Consider the following 18,674-nt stretch of genomic DNA (forward strand, 5'->3'; position numbering starts at 1 on the left):
GGCTCTACTTCCACCTCTGCATGAAAGTCAATGTTACATGCAAACAGGGTGGTTCAGGTGCTATATAATTTAAAATACTGCAAAAAGAACCTGAATAGTCTTGGACAAATAAAGGCACAGGGGCTCTCTATTGTTGTGAATGTGCTACGTTCATACTAGTGTAGCTGGGTCTTATAAACACTAACACATCTTTTATTTGTGTTTGAATAAAAGAAAGCAAATAATACTAAATACTAGGCATATCTAACTGCACGTCATAGATTAAATGATTTCACACATCAGCTGTTCTTTGTAGCACCTTACTTGTACTCGCAAGAAAGCTATGGTCGCTACCTTGCCAAGAAAACTAGCCTAGCAAGTTTATTAAGAGCAAATAAACAGCTGAATATCCCAACTAATTATTGGTATAATCCATGGCAATGCCACAAACACTAACCATACTAGTGACAAATATAAGCTTCTCATTTAGCTATAAGTTTTTTTGCAAAAATATGATTGATTGGAACATACTCAGCATAAAGAGGGATGATCCAGGGGGTGTTTACTGTACTAAGACTATGTTTTGATATTTATTTTGCCAAAGTATTCCTTTAACTGGAAAATATGTATTTTTTCTGAAGATCAATATTGGCTTGACAAAACATCATAACAATATTTCTTTCAAATGTCCATCATGACATAATGAATGGCAGGCATCAATGTTTAAAGTGAGGAATCCAAGAGCCATCTCATGTTGCAAAAACACACTCAACTGAGTTTAGATGGATGCTGACGCAAGCCTGTTGTAGTGGTACTGTACTATGTAATTTCGAGACAGTGCTGGATTCACAATAAAAAGAGACAGAGGAGAACCAAGCAAACATGTCTAGGATGTGGAGTGTCTCTTTAAGCAGGATGAACGAGGACAGACAAGATAAATTACAAATAAGTCTCTTCTCACATGTGCAAACAATTTTACAATGCAGAACAACCACGGGGCCAAATGCACTGTCGGTTTGGTATGTGAAGCATGAACAAATGGTTTTCGCATTAAGTCAGGACCCTGGAGACCTAGATAGTGTGTGCATTTGCATGTGCATGTGCGCGTGTGACTGGAGAAAGAGAGCATGACTCTGTTTTGTACACCTTATATGTGTGTACACACCTGTATGAGCCAATCTTTACTATGCAAAAAAGGACCTTATTATAAAGCATTATCGTTCCCTCTAAAGACTTGATTTACTACCATGACTTTTAGTCCCCAGGTCAAACTCCAAAAATGCTGAATCCTACACTTCCTACAATGCAACTCGATAGAGTTAAATGGCATCATCTTTCAAACTTCACAACCCTACATTTATTTAGACAAAATAATCTTAACTTGATCAATTTACTAGCTTTTCATGACAACTACAACAAACTACATCAACTGATAAAGACCATGAGGTGTGGTTGAAAGCTCAGTAAGAAAAATCAGTTTTATTTTATTTTTTTCCTGCATCTATGACATGATTGTTTATAAGAAGAGAAGAATGGGAATACAATGTTTTGTTATCTTTGAAATGATGCTTCACACTAAAAAACATTTGAAACAGATGTGACATTAGGACAAAGCAACCAAGCAAATTTCCACTTGGGAGGCTGTGGCTGTGGCTCAGGAGGTAGAGTGGTCATCCACCAGTTGGAAGGCATGTGGTTTGATCCCTGGTCCTCTGCAGTCAGCATGTCAAAGTGTTCTTGGGCAAGATACTGAATCTGTAACCTGTATGAAAATGGGTGAATGCTGACATGTGTTGTAAAGTGCTTTGAAGTGATCATAAAGATTGGAAAAGAGCTATATAAAAGCTGTCCAAAGCACTTATATTTTTCTCTAGAACTCTCCGCTGTATTTGTCTTCCCTCCATTTTTTTCTCCTCTCTATGTTAATGAACAGTGCCACTATCTGTGTGTGTGTGTGTGTGTGTGTGTGTGTGTGTGTGTCTTCCGATGTGTGCATTTCTATCGACGAGGAAACGGAACTCAACATTTAATAGGGTTTCTCTATTTTGTCTGTGTGCTTGCATGTGTGTGTTTTTTTAATCAATTGGGCTGTCCTACAGTAGCCTATGGGATTAATGAGCAGCAAAAGGGGCACTGACAGTCCATACTCTCGTCCCACCCTCTGATGCCATAGGGGAATTATGGGTAATATCTGCCACTTCCTGGTATAAGAGCCCTGCTGTGTGTGAATAAGTGAGGATTAAGAACACTGAATTTATGGATTGATAAATGTTTAAAATATTTAAAATAAATAAACAGTATAGAAGTCAGTGCGGTTAAAAAGAGGACCCAAGAGCAGTACACACAACAGGCAGGTTGCAAACAAAAAGCAAGCTTTAATAAACAAAGCTGAATCCATCACAATGGTATAAAACAGGGCGCAGGCCAAGGAAGAAAACAGGACAAACCAGTTTGGCACAATGAAACACAAAGATCAACGCAGGGATAAACACAGAAGGAACAACCGCACCAGGAAACGTAGATGACATAGGAAGTAAAACAAAGACATGACACAAGGCAAATGTTCCTTACAAAGTAAAACAGGAAACAGAAAAACTAAAAGTCGGGATCATGACAGTAAGTTTAAATCTTGAATTTTAACATGGAAAAATTAATCATCTCACATGGACAAGGGAATTCCATTAGGCTGAAACTGAGTGATATAACAAGCATGCTGCCTTTTCATCTCTTTGATATTTACTTAATAAGGGATGTACCATACATTAAGATTTTACTATGAACAATTACAGTGACAAAAATACGCTGGATAATGAGCTGCTATTCACGAGGAGCTGTAGTTGTGGCCATTGATCACTTATTGTTCTGTTTTCCTTGAATATCTACATGTTCTTAGTCTAAAACACGCCCTTACACACACATACTTCACCAGTTATCTCTGCTCTTCAAGGACACCCCTGGGGAATGCCTGAGGGAAAGCTCTTTTATGCTCTAAGCCATCAATTGACCAATCAAAGCTCGCCAAAGTCAAGTGACTGCCACTGTTGTTGCCACAGTTTTCAATAACAGCACTTTTACTATAAAACTAGATGAACAATTTATCCTCTCAAAACATTTTGCAGCCTGGCAAGAGACGGACGTTGGCCAGAACACAAACATACACAAATTACAATGATGATGTATCTATAGGGAAAACAACAAAAAAGTGAAAACTTGCTATATTCAGGGGCTCTCTATCACACTACAGATTATCCATCATCAAGACAGACATGACAACAGAAGCCATCTGCGCTGTTGACCCCTCTCATCAACCTCATAGACTCAAAAACAAAATGATAAAACAAGAGAGGTGGAGATTCATTTTTCCCACTCATCAATCTGTGCACCACTCATAAATGTCAGCCTGAAAGAAATTGAATGGCACCATTTGTCTGTGTTTATTAGGCTGGGATGAACTCGGTCTCATTGACCTTACAGAGTGCATACCCACTGCAAGTTAATTGAGGATAAGTCAAACTTCCTAAGGCTGGAAGAGTCTGAGTGCTGTAGGATCCCTGCAGATTGCCTCGATTAAAACAAATGATTTTAAGAGGAGATGTAGATAGGGAAGTTCATCACAAGAAAGCCTCAATTTTATTATTATTTTAATGGCCAGTCTTAAATGCCAAACTACTAGAATCCCATAAGTCATTGAATTGTAGTGCCTTGACCTCAAAAATGACTTTGGGCAGTTTGCTTGAGTGTATAAAGTTTGTTTTTTATATCCGTGTTGTTTCTTGTGGTAATTGTAATTACTAAATTACCAAAAGAATTACTAATTTACCAAAAAAAAATGTAAAGTATTTTTTCTGCCAATAAATTGTCCAGTTGCCAAGATTTTTGGATAAGCGCCCTGTATCCCTACAGTATGTTGGCGGGCACTAAACATTGTGGATAATATCACAATTCCAACAGCTATACAGGCAGTTAGCCAGCTGAGAGGCCAACCTTCTTAGCCACTGCTTAGTCTCATCTGTTATCAAACAAGCCAATTAGTTACAGTTACTCTGTGACTTTGTACATTACTTTTTGTCATTATTCAAATCACGGGCTAACGTATGGAGTGCCGGTTGCTGTAAGTTTTGACAGTCTGGTCATTTGCTATTGCAATAACAGGACCGATGAAAAGAAAGACCGCTAAAGATAGCTCGCCCCCCTTCTTTGTAAAATATGGTACAAACACAACACTGAGTGTGCAGAAGCTGTGCATGACGTGTGGTGTTGCTATACAGTAACATGACTGCAAAGTGACATCTAGTAGGTATCAGTGCCAACATTAGAAAGCTACGCTAACTAGCTTCCACATTCCGTGGGAAAGTCGGTTATGGGGCGGCTGTGGCTCAGGAGGTAGAGTGGTTGTCCAGTTGTCTAAGTGTCCATGGGCAAGATACTGAACTGATTGTGTGTGAATGGTTATCCCTACTGATGAGCTGATGTGCACCTTGTACGATAGCCACTGACTCTGTATGAATATGTGTGAATGGGTGAATGCTGACATGTGTTGTAAAGCACTTTGAGTGATCGCAAAGATAAGCCAAATAAGCCTATATTTTGCATCTCTCATGCAGTAAATATGAGCATACTTTGCAAATGTACAAGATTTCGTGCTACTAAAATTTAATTTTTCAATTTCTTGCTGCCATTTGGTCTCACCAATGTGTGAAGGTACCCAGAGCAGCTTTAAATTAAATATCTATTTCCTCTGTTAATAACGCAATACAATGAATGTTACCTGCAAAAGACCCTGTTTACATTATTTACCAATCAATTTGTCATGAATCTACAGCAAATTTGAGAAAAATAGGTATGCTGTCTGTTTCACGGTCTGAATATTTTACCTTTCATGTCATTTCTGTTTTTTTCCTCAGGCACTTTTTTTATGCAGCCACTGCCAGTAAAACAGCAATGTGTTACTGACAAAAAGGCTGTGATTGCAAGTGATGTCCCCACCAGACACTACCACTGAAAGTCTACCGGCGTCTGTCAATATCCATCACAAAGACGGCTCTTGTTTACATGGTGTACTATTTTTGCCTTAGCTGACATCATTGCCACTGTGCCACAGTTGTTAGCATAATTGCATAGCATAGGCAGATGTAAGGCATAAAAAGTGACTACAACATCCATTTTCATATGAGACAAGTCATGTTTCAAATCTTAAATAAACAAGGCATTGCAAAATTCATGGACGAAAAGCTGTATCAATATTTTAGTCATGGCTTCGTTTGACTGAATCAAGCACCAAACTGTCTGCACACTGACTGTGTGCTCAAAGGGTAATAATGTCCTTGGACTTCTGAATGTCATCATACACAGTGGCATTAGTTGGAGTTATTTCAACAGTTAATTATTAGAATATTATATAATATATATAAATATATATATTATAAAAATATAATATAAAAACATTATTAAATGTTGTTTAAATATTGTAAGAAAAAATATATATACAACAATTATATAACAACTATATATATATATATATATATATATATATATATATATATATACATATATATACATATATATATATTACATACATATATATATGTATATATATATATATATATATATATATATATATATATATATATATATACACACACACATGTATACATATATACATATAACCCTAACAAAAATAATAGGAAGATTAAACAAAGGATATAGGTAATAGGTTATGTTCCACTATGAATTATGATTGCCCTGCGCAGCAAAGTGTAAACAGACAATAACAATATGCTCGTGACCCTGAACCACCGTATGATGTAATGGAAGTCTGGGGCGACAGTACTATTTGTGGGGCCCCTGACATGAAAACGTTTTAAAAGTCCTGATCTTTCATCAAAGCCCTGTGCCTGGAAAATTCTAGCTGGACAACCTGGATGCGTAAAAATCACACCGTGGTTCCTTCTCTATGAGAGCCAGGCAGTCTGCGTCTGCATCGGTGTCTGCAAGAACAATAACTTGTTTCTGGTGATGTGCGCTATGGCTGGAGTGATAGATGGTGGAAGGTGACAAAGAGGGGTATGATATGGATGATGCAAATAACAGCTGGTCGGGACGGGACTATTAGAGGATGGGTTACTTACGCTGCTGTTTTCTCCTGTCCAGTGGACCATTGCCTGGTTGTGGGTCGCATCCCCTTTAAGTACAAACGAGCTGCTGAGCAGGGACATTTGTTTTTCCCGGGACAGTGCTCTCCTGAAGCGGAGTGAGCTCTCTGCGCCGACGGCTTCCTCGTCACCGTCCGCCAGTAAGCCCGGCGGGGAGCCTACGTCTCCGCCGCCCATGTCAAACGTACGGTACTCCCCGTCGCGCCGGTTTAAAGCTCCGCTGTCACAGCGCACAGGTCCCGGTAGTGCCATCCAGGCCGAGGCGATTAACAGAAAGACGCAGAGGTGTGCAGTGGCGGAGACAGGTTCTTCGGAGCGCAGAGATGCCATGTTTTGCGCTGTAGTTGCGCTCAGTATCGCGGAAACTGATGGAGAGACCTCTGATGCTTGTGGAAGATAGATAGGTGTATACTGTAAGCCGAGAGAGAAAGAGAGTGATGGGGGAGGGAAGGAGGGAGGAGAACTAGAGCAAAGGCAGACAGTGGGAACAACGTGGACGCATCTCTGTGTGTGGGCCACATGACGGCGCAGCGGTGCCATCTGCTGTCCTACAGCTGCATCACCTTGCAACTGAGCTCAGTCAGTACACATGTATTCAAGTGTCACCACATGAGGAATTTACATTTTAAATATGACATATACCTATTTCAAATCGGTTATCGGTTGTATCACTTGTTCAAGTGTCTGCAACTGATTATATTATTAATTATGGAGCCTAGAGTTAAGTAGTGGGCTTCTAAGAGGCTTTGGCACAAGGAAAATATGACTGTGAACATGAACTATATTGTTCTTGTTGCTTTCATACGTAATTCAAATGTATTAAATTATCCTCAGTGATGTAGGGATTTAGTCTAGTTGATCAAATTACATAACTGTATTACTCTGAGATGCATGCTCATTGTGTAAATGCTCATGTGCAAAATAGTTGAGTCTACTGTCACAGTAACGTAATATAGTAGCTGGTGGAAGAACTGATAATCAGTTCATCTTAAAGGTCAATAACATAACAATAATAATCACATGTGCAACTCATGTTCTGTATTTTTCACAATATGAAGAGTTAAAATGAGCAACTACAGTTTGTGGATGTGGAGCAGACAACATCAAAGAGGGATAATAGCCCACCCCATAATTTTCATCACCATAAAGCCCTACCGCCGTTGTTAAACCATATTCTGTGACCCAACAGATTCTGTGACCTATAGCAGTGCAATTTCACTATCAGGTAACATGCACCATGAATGCAGAAAAATCAGGATCTTTTTTTGTAGTTGATATTTGCTGAATGAATGCAGCTGGCGCAGTCCCTCAGAAAGGAGCTAACACAATTTCCCTCACAGCAAAAAAAATCAAAAGTGACAGCAACTATGGCGAAAACCCATCACCGACTCAGAATTGTAGAATCTCTCGTTTTGGTATGTTAGTGACTGAACTAAAACAGCAATGTTTTTAAATGAAAGATGCCTTTATTTCCCATTAAACAAATGACCTAAAAAGAGGATGTTAGGCTGACCATGAGCAGTCCAGACCATAAGCAAGGAGGCAGAGGCAGGAGAACAAGCAAACCACAAATGTGAGCATTTATTTACAAGATATATTTAAATACAGTGTCACACACAGCTGTCACAATTGACTGCCTTCATGCCTGAGGCCATCCTACTTCCCCTCAATTTCCAAAAGAGCAGCCTTATATAGCCTTAACAGCCTTAAAGCCAGGGGTGTTAACTGTTCTGTGGGAAACACACAGAGGCAAATCAAAACATAATAAACATGAACTCTAAATATTCAACATAAATTCAATAATATAAACGTACACACACGCACACACACACACACACACACACACACACACACACACACACACACACACACACACACACACACACACACCATCCGGCTCTGTGGAACCCTCCCGTGACGATAAGAAATGCGTTGTTTCCACAGGGACTCTTCTAGCCGCGGACCTTGGGAGTTGGAGACAGGAGAGAACAGGTCAGTGTGTTTTATCATGCGGTTATTTCATCTCTGCCTTAGCGTTAAACAATTGTTATGAACTGCCAGTGAGGTTGTTACTTTACCCTTGCTTCTATTCTCTACAGGGCCACGGCCAAGCAAACAGACTGGCGTGGAGAATACACATCCAATCGAAATTATCTCGACATAAACGATCCAATAAAAGGTTGTACACCCAACGGGCTTGTGTCTTTCTTAAACGAATGAATACACGCGTCTGTGCATAATATGAACAAGTATATGGGTTGTGAGCTACACAAACGTAACGGAGACTGAGACCAGACGGCTACTGGGATCACCTTCGTTACAGAGGATCAAAAGGATCAAACCCATGTGTAGAAATAGAAAATATATATATTTTTTAAACTTGCATGTTACTGTATGTTAATGTTTCTCCTTTGCTGTTTTGGATGTCATATCACTTTGTACAACTAACAAAGAAATTGTGACAGTTTTAAGGTAATACTTAAGCATTTAGTTTTGGTTATTAACCCAACATATAAAAAGAACAACACTAACACAGGGTTAAAATTAGTACAGGATAAATAATTCAGTATTATGTTTTATCTACCGAAACTGGGACAATGATCCCAGTGATATGTAGTTTGAATCTTCAACAACGTTAGGAAACAACACTGCAGATCAGATCAGCTGCTCTTCTCACTCACAAACCACGGTTTGAGCGGTGTATCTCGAGCTCTTTGAGAGTGATTTACACGGGCATGGACGAGCACCCTGTCATCTTTCACTGGTTTGGTAAGAAGACAACCAACCCAGCCAGAAACAAAGACATTATATAAGCATCTAAGCTCTTGTATGCCTTCATTTGTGCGTTGGTTGCCCACAATGTTTGTAGCACAAGGTAGTTCACAATATCCGGATACTCAATCGGCAGTAATGAATCTAAATCCTCAATATAATCCGACGGCTTTAGCGTGTATGGGTCACGGCACACAGTTTTGTCACGTGTTTGCACACTATCTATTAGTCCCACAACGGGGAAATTTACCTCAAGTTTATAAGCCAACATCTCTATTTGAGCAGTTGGAACAATGACCTAAGACTAAGACATCACAATTTGGTTTTGAGGAAAATGTGTAAATCCTATTGTAAATAGAGAAACTGCTTAGAGACAGTTGGCCCTAAATTCTCCCTGTTTTTTTTGTTGTTTAAGCTTTCCAATATACTACTACATTTTTCTCATTTGGTCTTTGCTTGCCATTTAAAAAATAAAAATGATCAGATGACAAAGCAGTTGGAGAAATTCCTCAAATACACTGCTGAACCGTATTTGCATGATATCAGTCCACTCATCCTCGCCACTGCCCTACTGCCTGTGTGTTGGTGGCCAGCTGGCCAAGAGGTCATAGTTCGCATTTGATCCCATTAAGTAATAGCTCTCCTTTGTGTCCTCCTATCCAATTATTGGTAGAGGCTGGATTGATCAATGACTTGGTGGGTCAGGATTGGTAGATTGGTTGGTGGATTGATCAATGACTTGGTGGGTCAGGATTGATAGGGATAGAATGTCTCTTTAGGATTTCTTCACATCGTAAAGCTGTGGCCACAAAATCACAAAGATGATTTCTCTATCCTTATAACGAAGCGTGTTTGGACCCAAATGCAGCACACAGGAAACCAGCAACAGTTGGTAATGACATTTAATTTCAGAGCTCGGCAGATACAGGGGCGGTGAAATGTTCATGTCAGCCTCCTTCTCGTTCAAGGGTGGATCCTCTAGGTGGTGGATTTGGACGGCTGGTCAGGGTGGCGCTGGTGGAAAGCCCTCATGAGCCGGACATCCAAGATGTGTCGAGCTGGAACCCAGGGCCTCTCTTTTGGACCATACCCTGACCCAGTCGACAATCTTGTTGATCACAAATGGCCCGATGAATCTGGGTATGTCCTGAGCAGCAGATGAAGGCAAAGCAAAATTCCCTCCAAAAATCACTGGGTCAGTCAACAACAACTCCGATGTTGTCTCCGACACAGTTTACATCAGTGTTTTTTTGGAGGGAGTTTTGCACACTCATTGGGGCAACCATGGAGACCATGGAGTTGAAAAACGTGATGTAGGAATAGTTCTGCTATATCATTGGCCGATGATAGCTTGGGCAGGGGCACAAAGTGGGCCATCTTGCTGAACCGATCTACAACCGACAGGATGGTGGTGTGCCTGTTGGAATGTGGCAGAACAGGTAACAAAGTCCAAGGATATGTGGGACCAGGGATGATGGGGCACAGTGTGATCGTTCCAGACCAAGAAAGGCGACTTAGTTCCCTAGAGCTAGTGGTGCAATTTCTCCAGGGCCAACTTCACAGCTAGTAGCTCTCTGTTCCCGATCTCATAGCTGCAGGGCGAGGTCCTCGTCGATGAGGCTGAACGCACCAAAGTCAATGAATGTGGTGAAGACGTGAGACCCATCAGCTAACAGAAGCCAAGCATGGCACAGAGGTCTTTGATTATGCAAAGAGTATTGTGGTTCACCAGTACGTCGTACGTACTACGTCCACAACAAAAAGTAAGTACAAAATGTTAATTATACCAATAAGGATACCACCGGGTTAGCTAAGAGTGCTTTTAACCCATGCTGCCATTTGATGTTTTGGGACACTGACAAGTTATTTCTCACTACCTATAGAGCTAACGTTGTGTATAATCTGGGTTAACTTTATAATTGCTATCACATGATTTTACTCAGGTGTCTCGAACAGGAGCAGAGTCATTTTCTTGTAAGTTTGAGTTGTGTTGTGCAACACATCCTTGGAACATTTGGAAAATAAATTTGTGAAGAGACCTTTGGTAAATATGTAACTAAAATCATTCTTACACCCAGGATTGATGATTGATGAATCGCTTATCCTCCTTTTTGGCCTCCAAAAAAAAGAAAATGCCCAGGCATGTCTCTTTTTGGGTGGGGGACTGATAGGAAAATACAGGAAATACTGATTGTAAAGCACAGCAGGAGACAAGAGACAGGAGGAACGACAGAGTGTTAAACACAGCAGGGGACAGGAGGTGAACTGCTCAATCAAAGAACAGTCCTCAGTCGATTGAATTAGCACGTCTGGGACCTGAGTTGATTAGTACATCTGTGTTTACTGTAAACCCCCATCTTGTAGAACAAATGAAGACTGACCTGGAAGCTCTTCATGACTTCCTGTCCTTTGAATGGATATAAATACTGAGGCTGGGAGAGTTGCTCCGGTGAGCAACACAGCAGACCTTACAAACCTGTATATGTGTGAATTTGATCATCCTTTGTATGAATAAACTCAAGCTCCTTCTTGCAAGAATATAAATTAAACCCTTTTATTGATTTGAATCCTGACTTCGTGGTGTTATTAAGAATATTTTTCCAACAGGGACAGGCAGGTTCTTCATCCATGTGTTGCCGCTACTTGTGCCAAGCTGTACAGTATCCTCTTCCTCCACACATGCTTATCCACAAGTAACGGCACTAGCTCCAGTGGATGTGAAGCCACAATAATTGGGGGTCGCGTCAGCTACAGGCTAATTTTCCCCGACACATGAGTCCATCAGGACTAGGTGAGTAGATGGCCGGCTGCCATGGCCTCATGCATCAGGGAAAACCACGGCCAAGTGGCTCCCGTGTCCTCCCCGTCCTTCCCCGTCCCCATTGGTGGATTCTTGAGCTACTGGAAGATATCAAACAAGGTATTTATTAGTGAGATGTAGACACAATAAAAACACTAGAATCTGATGAAGTGACATTCATAAATGACATTCATAATAATTGCAGCACACACTTAGTTGGATTGTGGCTAATGGCGATTGCTTTGATTATCATACAATGCAGCAAACAGACTTTTCAAAACAAACGTAAAACTGTTAACTCACCCCCAGACCCCCAGGCCTTCTTGAAGAGGCTTCCCTGTGAAGAGGTGTTAATTTTTTCTCTGGTTTAGGACTCTGTCCCTGTTAATTGAGACATAGTTCATACACATCAGTAAAGGCATCATTGTTTCACTCACAGAACATGCAGAAACAATTAATTATAGGCAAATGTATGATTTAGCCTATACAAGTGACAGTTTAGTTCTTTAAATAAGGAGCCAAACATAAAATGTGTCAGCCATGTGAATGCTGGTACTTTTGTTACCGTTTTAACGTGGCATGTAATGAAGAAACACGTGTTTTGTAACCGGGGTCCGACAAATAACAGATGCTGTACAATACACACGTTGGGAGCGTAGGTTTATTTAATAGGGAGGATGCATTTTAACATATAGTTCCAACACAGAGCAGGAAACTGATGCACACACAGAGTTGTGCAGTGTTGTTAAAGATATATAGCTTTCAATATCATAAACCACAATACACTACTAGTATTTAAAAACAATAAAAATAACTTTATATAACAGAACGTTATGCGTCTGCACACATGAAGTATTTATTTCTGGGCACTTACACTGCTTTTCCGCCATGTTCTTCACACGGACAGATGTAGGCTGGAGGAGGGGCTTTTAAGATGAACGATGGTCGCTCCTCGCTCCTCCGAGCTGAAATAAGAGCATTGGGATGGTGCACCAGAACCACTTCCGGTTCAAGCAAGGATCGAGGAGCAAGGAAATATCAAATAAGAGACGTACAAATGAGATGTACAGAGCCAGTTTAAGAGACTTGGGATGTACCCCTGGGTTGTACCCCTTGTGTCTGTCTGTGTCTGGCTGACAAGCTGATTCATCTGCTGCAAGCCACACACATGCTATCAATCAGTTCATCACTTCTCCAGTATTTGAACTCCACCTCTTTACTCAACCAGTGCCAGTTAATTGTTTCTGCCATCATGTTAGCTATCCCTAGTATAAGCAGTGAAGCACTTCTTCTCAGACTTCCTTCTGAGCCTGCTAGCAACCAGCCCAAGACTTGGACTTGGCCCCAGGTGATCCAAGATCTGAGACACGCGTACGGCCAGTATCTTAGGGTTCAGTATCTTGCCCAAAGAGCCGGGGAATCAAACCACTGACCCTCCGACGGTTGGACAACTCTTGTGTTTTATTCTATTTAACTATTGTGTACTCTCTACTTTACTTCATATGTTATTTTGCTGTAACAAGGTACATTTCCCCGTTGTGGGACTAATAAAGGATTTCTGATTCTGAGCTAGTGAGAAGACCTATCACATTGTTGGAGTTGTTGGAAAAATATTGTTTGATTTTTCCACAGTCTAGTTTTCACTCACATATGCAGTGAAATGCTACACTGTATAGCCCGACCTTTGTACATCCTAGCAGGCTGAAGTGGACATAACGGCACAGTAAAGAAAGGATCGACTTATGATCTTTTTTCATTTGATTATGAACCTGCATGCACTTTCTGTGATTCTAGTTAATTGGTGTGCAAGACAAAGTTAAGATGCCTCCTATGTGTGTACATAATTTTGCATATAACATCCCATATTAGAGTACTCTCCCTCTCTATTTCCCAGTCAAAGTCAAAGTGATGGGCTGTTACAGACAGTGGTGGTGACATGGTCTTTTTCTTATATGCTTGCTCTTTCTGCACTGTGAGTGTGAGTATGTTCTGCTGCATATATCTCAGAGAAAGAAGAAAATGATGAATGAGAGTCTTCTGTTGTGTTATGCACTGTCCTCCAGGTTTCCCTCACATTGAGAGAGACTCCCTTCGGGCTCTGTTATGTATTGCATGTGATCCTCTTGCCATGTCTCATATCCACATAAACCACTCCCAAGTCTATTCATTAAAACATGTGTTTGAATGCCCCCTGCCGGTGGTCTGTACAACCTGCCCGTCAAAAAATGACATCTGACCTTAGAGAGCTATTTTCCTTTTCTGATTCTGATCCATGAAAACAAACATCCTTTTGATAAAACTGTTGAAATCTTGTTGGCTTGGAGAAGATCCCCAAACATGAATAATTGAACATCCTTGAATAAGTTGTCTTTCATACATTCTGTGTTTACCCACCAGCTCTTGGCCTTTCTTCCATTACAAGCCGGCTTTGATGTGAGGTGTTATCCTTCTCCATCTGTGTCTATGCCCCTCACTCATTTGTATCTGTCTTCCATCAGCCCTCATCCTCCTTTCTGTAATTATATGTCATTGGATTTGGAGGCAAGTTGCTCATGACTCTCCAGTAAACAAACAGCTCTGTCTGCTCCTCCATCCCCAAGGCTGAATGCTCACAATTAGTATTCATAATGACTAAATTCTTAACCCAGATAAGTACCCAACAAACACTCTCACCATGTGTCCCGAGTCAAACTTTAGTAAACAACTATAATTAACTTGTTTATATAACAGCTGGGCAAAGTATACAACATGAAATTAGCTCAAAATGTATCATCGGAAAGGAGAAAAGCTTTAACCAACAAAACAACATTTTTAAGCCAACATGGACGAGAAGTCCAAGTCCATCCATCCATCGTCTACCGCTTATCCGGGGCGTTCCCAGGCCAATGAGGAGATATAATCTCTCCACCGAGTCCTGGGTCTTCCCCGGGGTCTCCTCCAAGCTGGACGTGCCTGGAACACCTCCCTAGGGAGGCGCCCAGGTGGCATCCTTACGAGAAGTCCAAGTGTTTGAAATAAATGGTAATTTTCACATCTACATTTCCATTTCAACTGAGAGAACTCCATCTGCTGATGAAGATAATGTTATATGGTTGAAAGCTCTAATATAACCACTTTACTAAAAAGACCTTGAGGTGACATTGTTTGCCAGCCAAATATTTTCTTGTGTGGAAAAAGGAAACACAAGATTTTGTGGTAGAGTGTGTGGTCTCTACCTCATGGATGTATGTCAAAGTACCACAATAATGTTGTATTGATAACTCAATATTAGACCTAATTTAACACATAATTTCTAAGAGAAATGTGGGAAAGAGATCTGTACTATACTTATAACGATAAATGGAAAAATATGGTGGCTCAATTAGAGTGGGCAAATTTACAAATTACAAAATCATCCACAGGTATTAATTATTATATTGTTGGAAGTGTAAAAGCAGTACTTTTCTTCATTTAATGTGGCAATGTTCTTTTGTTTTTCCGTTTGGAAACAAGTCATTAAAAGTATCAACACATGGTTGGATAGGCCACTGCCAGAATCTCCCTAGCTGTGCTTATGGGGTATACCTCTTTTACTTATACCCAAACTAAATTATGGATTTGTACTGGCAAGCTTTTTTTGACGCTTTAAGGGTTATTCTTCGTCATTGGAAGAGACTGAGGACAAATAATAACCAAGGAATGTTTTATGAAGTTTGATTTTAGTTTCTGATGTATTTAAAGGAAGGAGCCTAACAGGAGGTAAATATTTATATATATCTACTGTATATATATATACATATATATATCTACTGTATATATATATACAGCACACCTGCATCTGCTCAACTTAAAGAGCACCTAGGCGCCCTGGTAGCTCACCCAGTAGTGTGGGCGATCCATCTACAAAGGCTGAGTCCTTGCCCCAGCTACCCATGGTTCAAGGCTGACCCATGGCCATTTGCTGTATGTCATTCCCCTTCTCTCTCTCCCTCTTTCACAATCTACACTTCACTCTCTATCATTAAAGGCATAAAATGCCCCCCAAAAAATAAAATAAAATAAAAAGACCACTCTGAGGGAGCCACCCGGTGAGGACGATGAGGGTACAGCAGAAGACGCCGAGAAAAATGAAGAAGTGTATGCAGAATTGATTCAACTGTTGGACAATAAAAGCCTATGCGGCGGATGATGGCAGAAAGGTGCTACAGATCCTGAGGGAATATTATGCTGGTAGGGGGAAGCCACGAGTGATTAGTTTATACACTGAGCTAACATCTCCTCAGAAAACTGTCAATGAGAGCGTCACAGACAATGTCATTCGTGCAGAGACTGCTATCACAGCACTGAGGAATGCAGAAGAGACTTTAAGTGATGGCTTGTTGATTGCAATGATTCTGAAGGTCCTGCCAGACTCATTCCAGCCGTTTTTCATCCACATTACACAAAGTGACGAGAAGTTAACTTTCACCGAGTTCAAAGCAAAGCTACGGAGCTATGAGAGCACAGAAAAGTTTAGCTCAAAAGATGATAGCGTGATGAAAGTAAGAAGTGACAGCTGGAACATGAAACTGTCCTGTTATAACTGCGGCCAGAAGGGCCATAAAGCTGTGTAGTGCACTTCTGCTACTGGCAAACACAGGGAACAGAGACAGTGGTGTAGTTTCTGCAAGAGTTCCAAGTATAAAGACACAAACTGCAGGCGGAGAAGACGAGACAAGGTGAAGCAGGCGGTGGATAAAGAGGACCACACGTTTGCTTTCAAGGTCGGTCAGATGGACGAAAGCCTGGTCAGTGAAGTGAAGGTGGAAGTGGAGTGTCCGCCTCATGGTGGACACGGGGGCCACGTCGCACATCGTCAGAGACATTGTGAAATTCACGGACTTTGATGCAAGTTTTGAGCCACAGTGACATGTTTTAGAACAAGCTTGTTCACAAGAGCGGTACGACATTTGACATTCAAGTGTATGATAGACTGTTCTACTTAAGTACTGTTACAGATGAGTTTGATGAATGTCATGGGTGTTACAATATTTAAACATGGCACGAAATTCTACGTCACTGTAATTATGAGGATGTGTTAAAGTTGGAAAGTGTCACAGAGGGGATGAAAATTAGAGGTAAAATTTTAAAGTCTAACCTACAATGTGAAGTGTGTACAAAAGGTAAATTTGCTCAGAGCATTACTAGAGAGCCAGATGAAAGAGCAAAAGTCCCACTTGAACTTGTTCACACAGATTTAGCTGGATCTATAGATCCGCCAGCAAAAGACGAATTCAAGTATGTCTTTGCATTCACTGATGAACTATTCAGGAGCAGTTTGTACATATTGAGTGACACAGTTAAAGGTACAGAGAAGTTTATTGCTGATGTTGCAATTTATGGCAAAATCAAATGCATTAGATCGGATAATGGAACCGAGTTTACATCCAGTGTATTTCAGTCACTGCTCAGCAAAAATGCCATTAGACATGAAACCTCAGTTCCTTAAAATAAGCTTCAGAAATATCAAATCTCTCTCCCCCACCGCTCTCTCTGATGCCATTTCCAGTAAACTGTCCGCCTCCCCGTACCTGCTGTGATAATCCCACAGAACTGGTTCATTGTTATAACAACAAAATCTCCTTCTGTCTTGATCAACTGGCTCCCATCAAAACCAAAACTGTCACATTCACCCACTCAGCTCCCTGGTATACTCCTGAACTCCACACAATGAAATCCCGAAAACGGCAACTTAAAAAACTCTGCAAGAAAACCGATTTAACAGTTCACCGCCAAGCATACTACCTACAAGAATACAAAACTGCCCTTAACACAGCCCGGTCCTCTTACTACTCTTAACTCATACACTCCGGCTCCTCCAACCCCAAGGCTCTCTTCTCCACCATCAACAAACTTCTGAAACCAAACGACACCACTTCCATATCCTTCACAACTGACAAGTGAAACTCTTTTCATAAATAGATACCATCTACAGCAACATGACCACCTCCCCTGCCCTCCCCACCTCCGACCATTCTCTCCCCCCCTTCTCACACTCAGACCCTATCTCAGTTCTCCCCTGTGTCCCCCATGGAGCTCTCCAACATCATGATCGGCATGAAAACCTCCACCTGCACTTTGGATCCCATCTTGTCAAGACCTGTCTCTCAGCAATTTCTCCACTCATCACTCTCATCATCAACTCCTCCCTCAGCTCTGGTTCAGTCCCCCCTTCACTGAAACTGGCTGCTGTCACCCCCATCCTCAAAAAACCTGGACTCAACCCCAACACCATGAGTAATTTCCGGCCCATTTCCAACCTCCCCTTTCTCTCAAAAATACTTGAACGCGTCGTCTCAACCCAACTCAAAATCCACCTCAACTCCAACAATCTGTTTGAACCATTCCAATCCGGGATCCGCTCACAACACAGCACAGAAACAACCCTCCTGAAAGTCACCAACGACCTCCTCCTCTCCTCCGACTCTGGACACCTCACCATTCTCATTCTCCTCGATCTCACTGCAGCTTTTGACACCATCCACCACACCATCCTGCTCTCCCGTCTCGAAACCTCCCTAAACATCACCGGCACTAGTCTCTCTCCGGGTTAAAGTCATACCTCATAAACCGGCAACAGTTCATCAATATTAACAAATGCACATCCTCCCCTGCTCTCCTGCTCCCCTGTCCCAAGGCGTCCACCAGGGTTTGGTGCTTGGTTCCTCTCCTCTTCATCCTCTACCTCACATCATACGGCGCCATGGCCTCCACTTCCATTACTACGCCGACAACGTCCAGCTCTACATTTCAACAAAATCCATCACCACTGCAATCCTCTCCACTCTGACCAACAATAACTTCTCCCTTTCCATTGATAACTCCACTCTGTCTCCCTTCCCTCACATCCAGAATCTTGGAGTCATTTTCAACTCTAACTTCAATTTCAATAACCACATTAATCAGATCACCAAAACTGACTTTTTTCTTCACTTTCCTTCCCTGCTGCCGAA

The 18,674-nt window shown here is 41.3% G+C and overlaps 1 protein-coding gene across 5 annotated transcripts in view; it reads right to left on the bottom strand.

The window, feature by feature from the left end:
- The window catches only part of sorcs2 (sortilin-related VPS10 domain containing receptor 2), a 309,446-nt gene extending 302,909 nt beyond the window's left edge, over positions 1-6,537 (bottom strand). For all 5 annotated transcript variants that reach the window (XM_029454505.1, XM_029454504.1, XM_029454501.1 and 2 more), the window contains exon 1: positions 6,108-6,537. In XM_029454505.1, the coding sequence (XP_029310365.1) occupies positions 6,108-6,461 (354 nt within the window). In that variant the 5' untranslated portion in view covers positions 6,462-6,537. The remainder of the gene's footprint in view (positions 1-6,107) is intronic.
- Positions 6,538-18,674: the final 12,137 nt, after the last annotated feature.

Source organism: Cottoperca gobio, chromosome 18 (assembly GCF_900634415.1).
Source record: "Cottoperca gobio chromosome 18, fCotGob3.1, whole genome shotgun sequence".
In the NCBI taxonomy this organism is placed as follows: domain Eukaryota; kingdom Metazoa; phylum Chordata; class Actinopteri; order Perciformes; family Bovichtidae; genus Cottoperca; species Cottoperca gobio.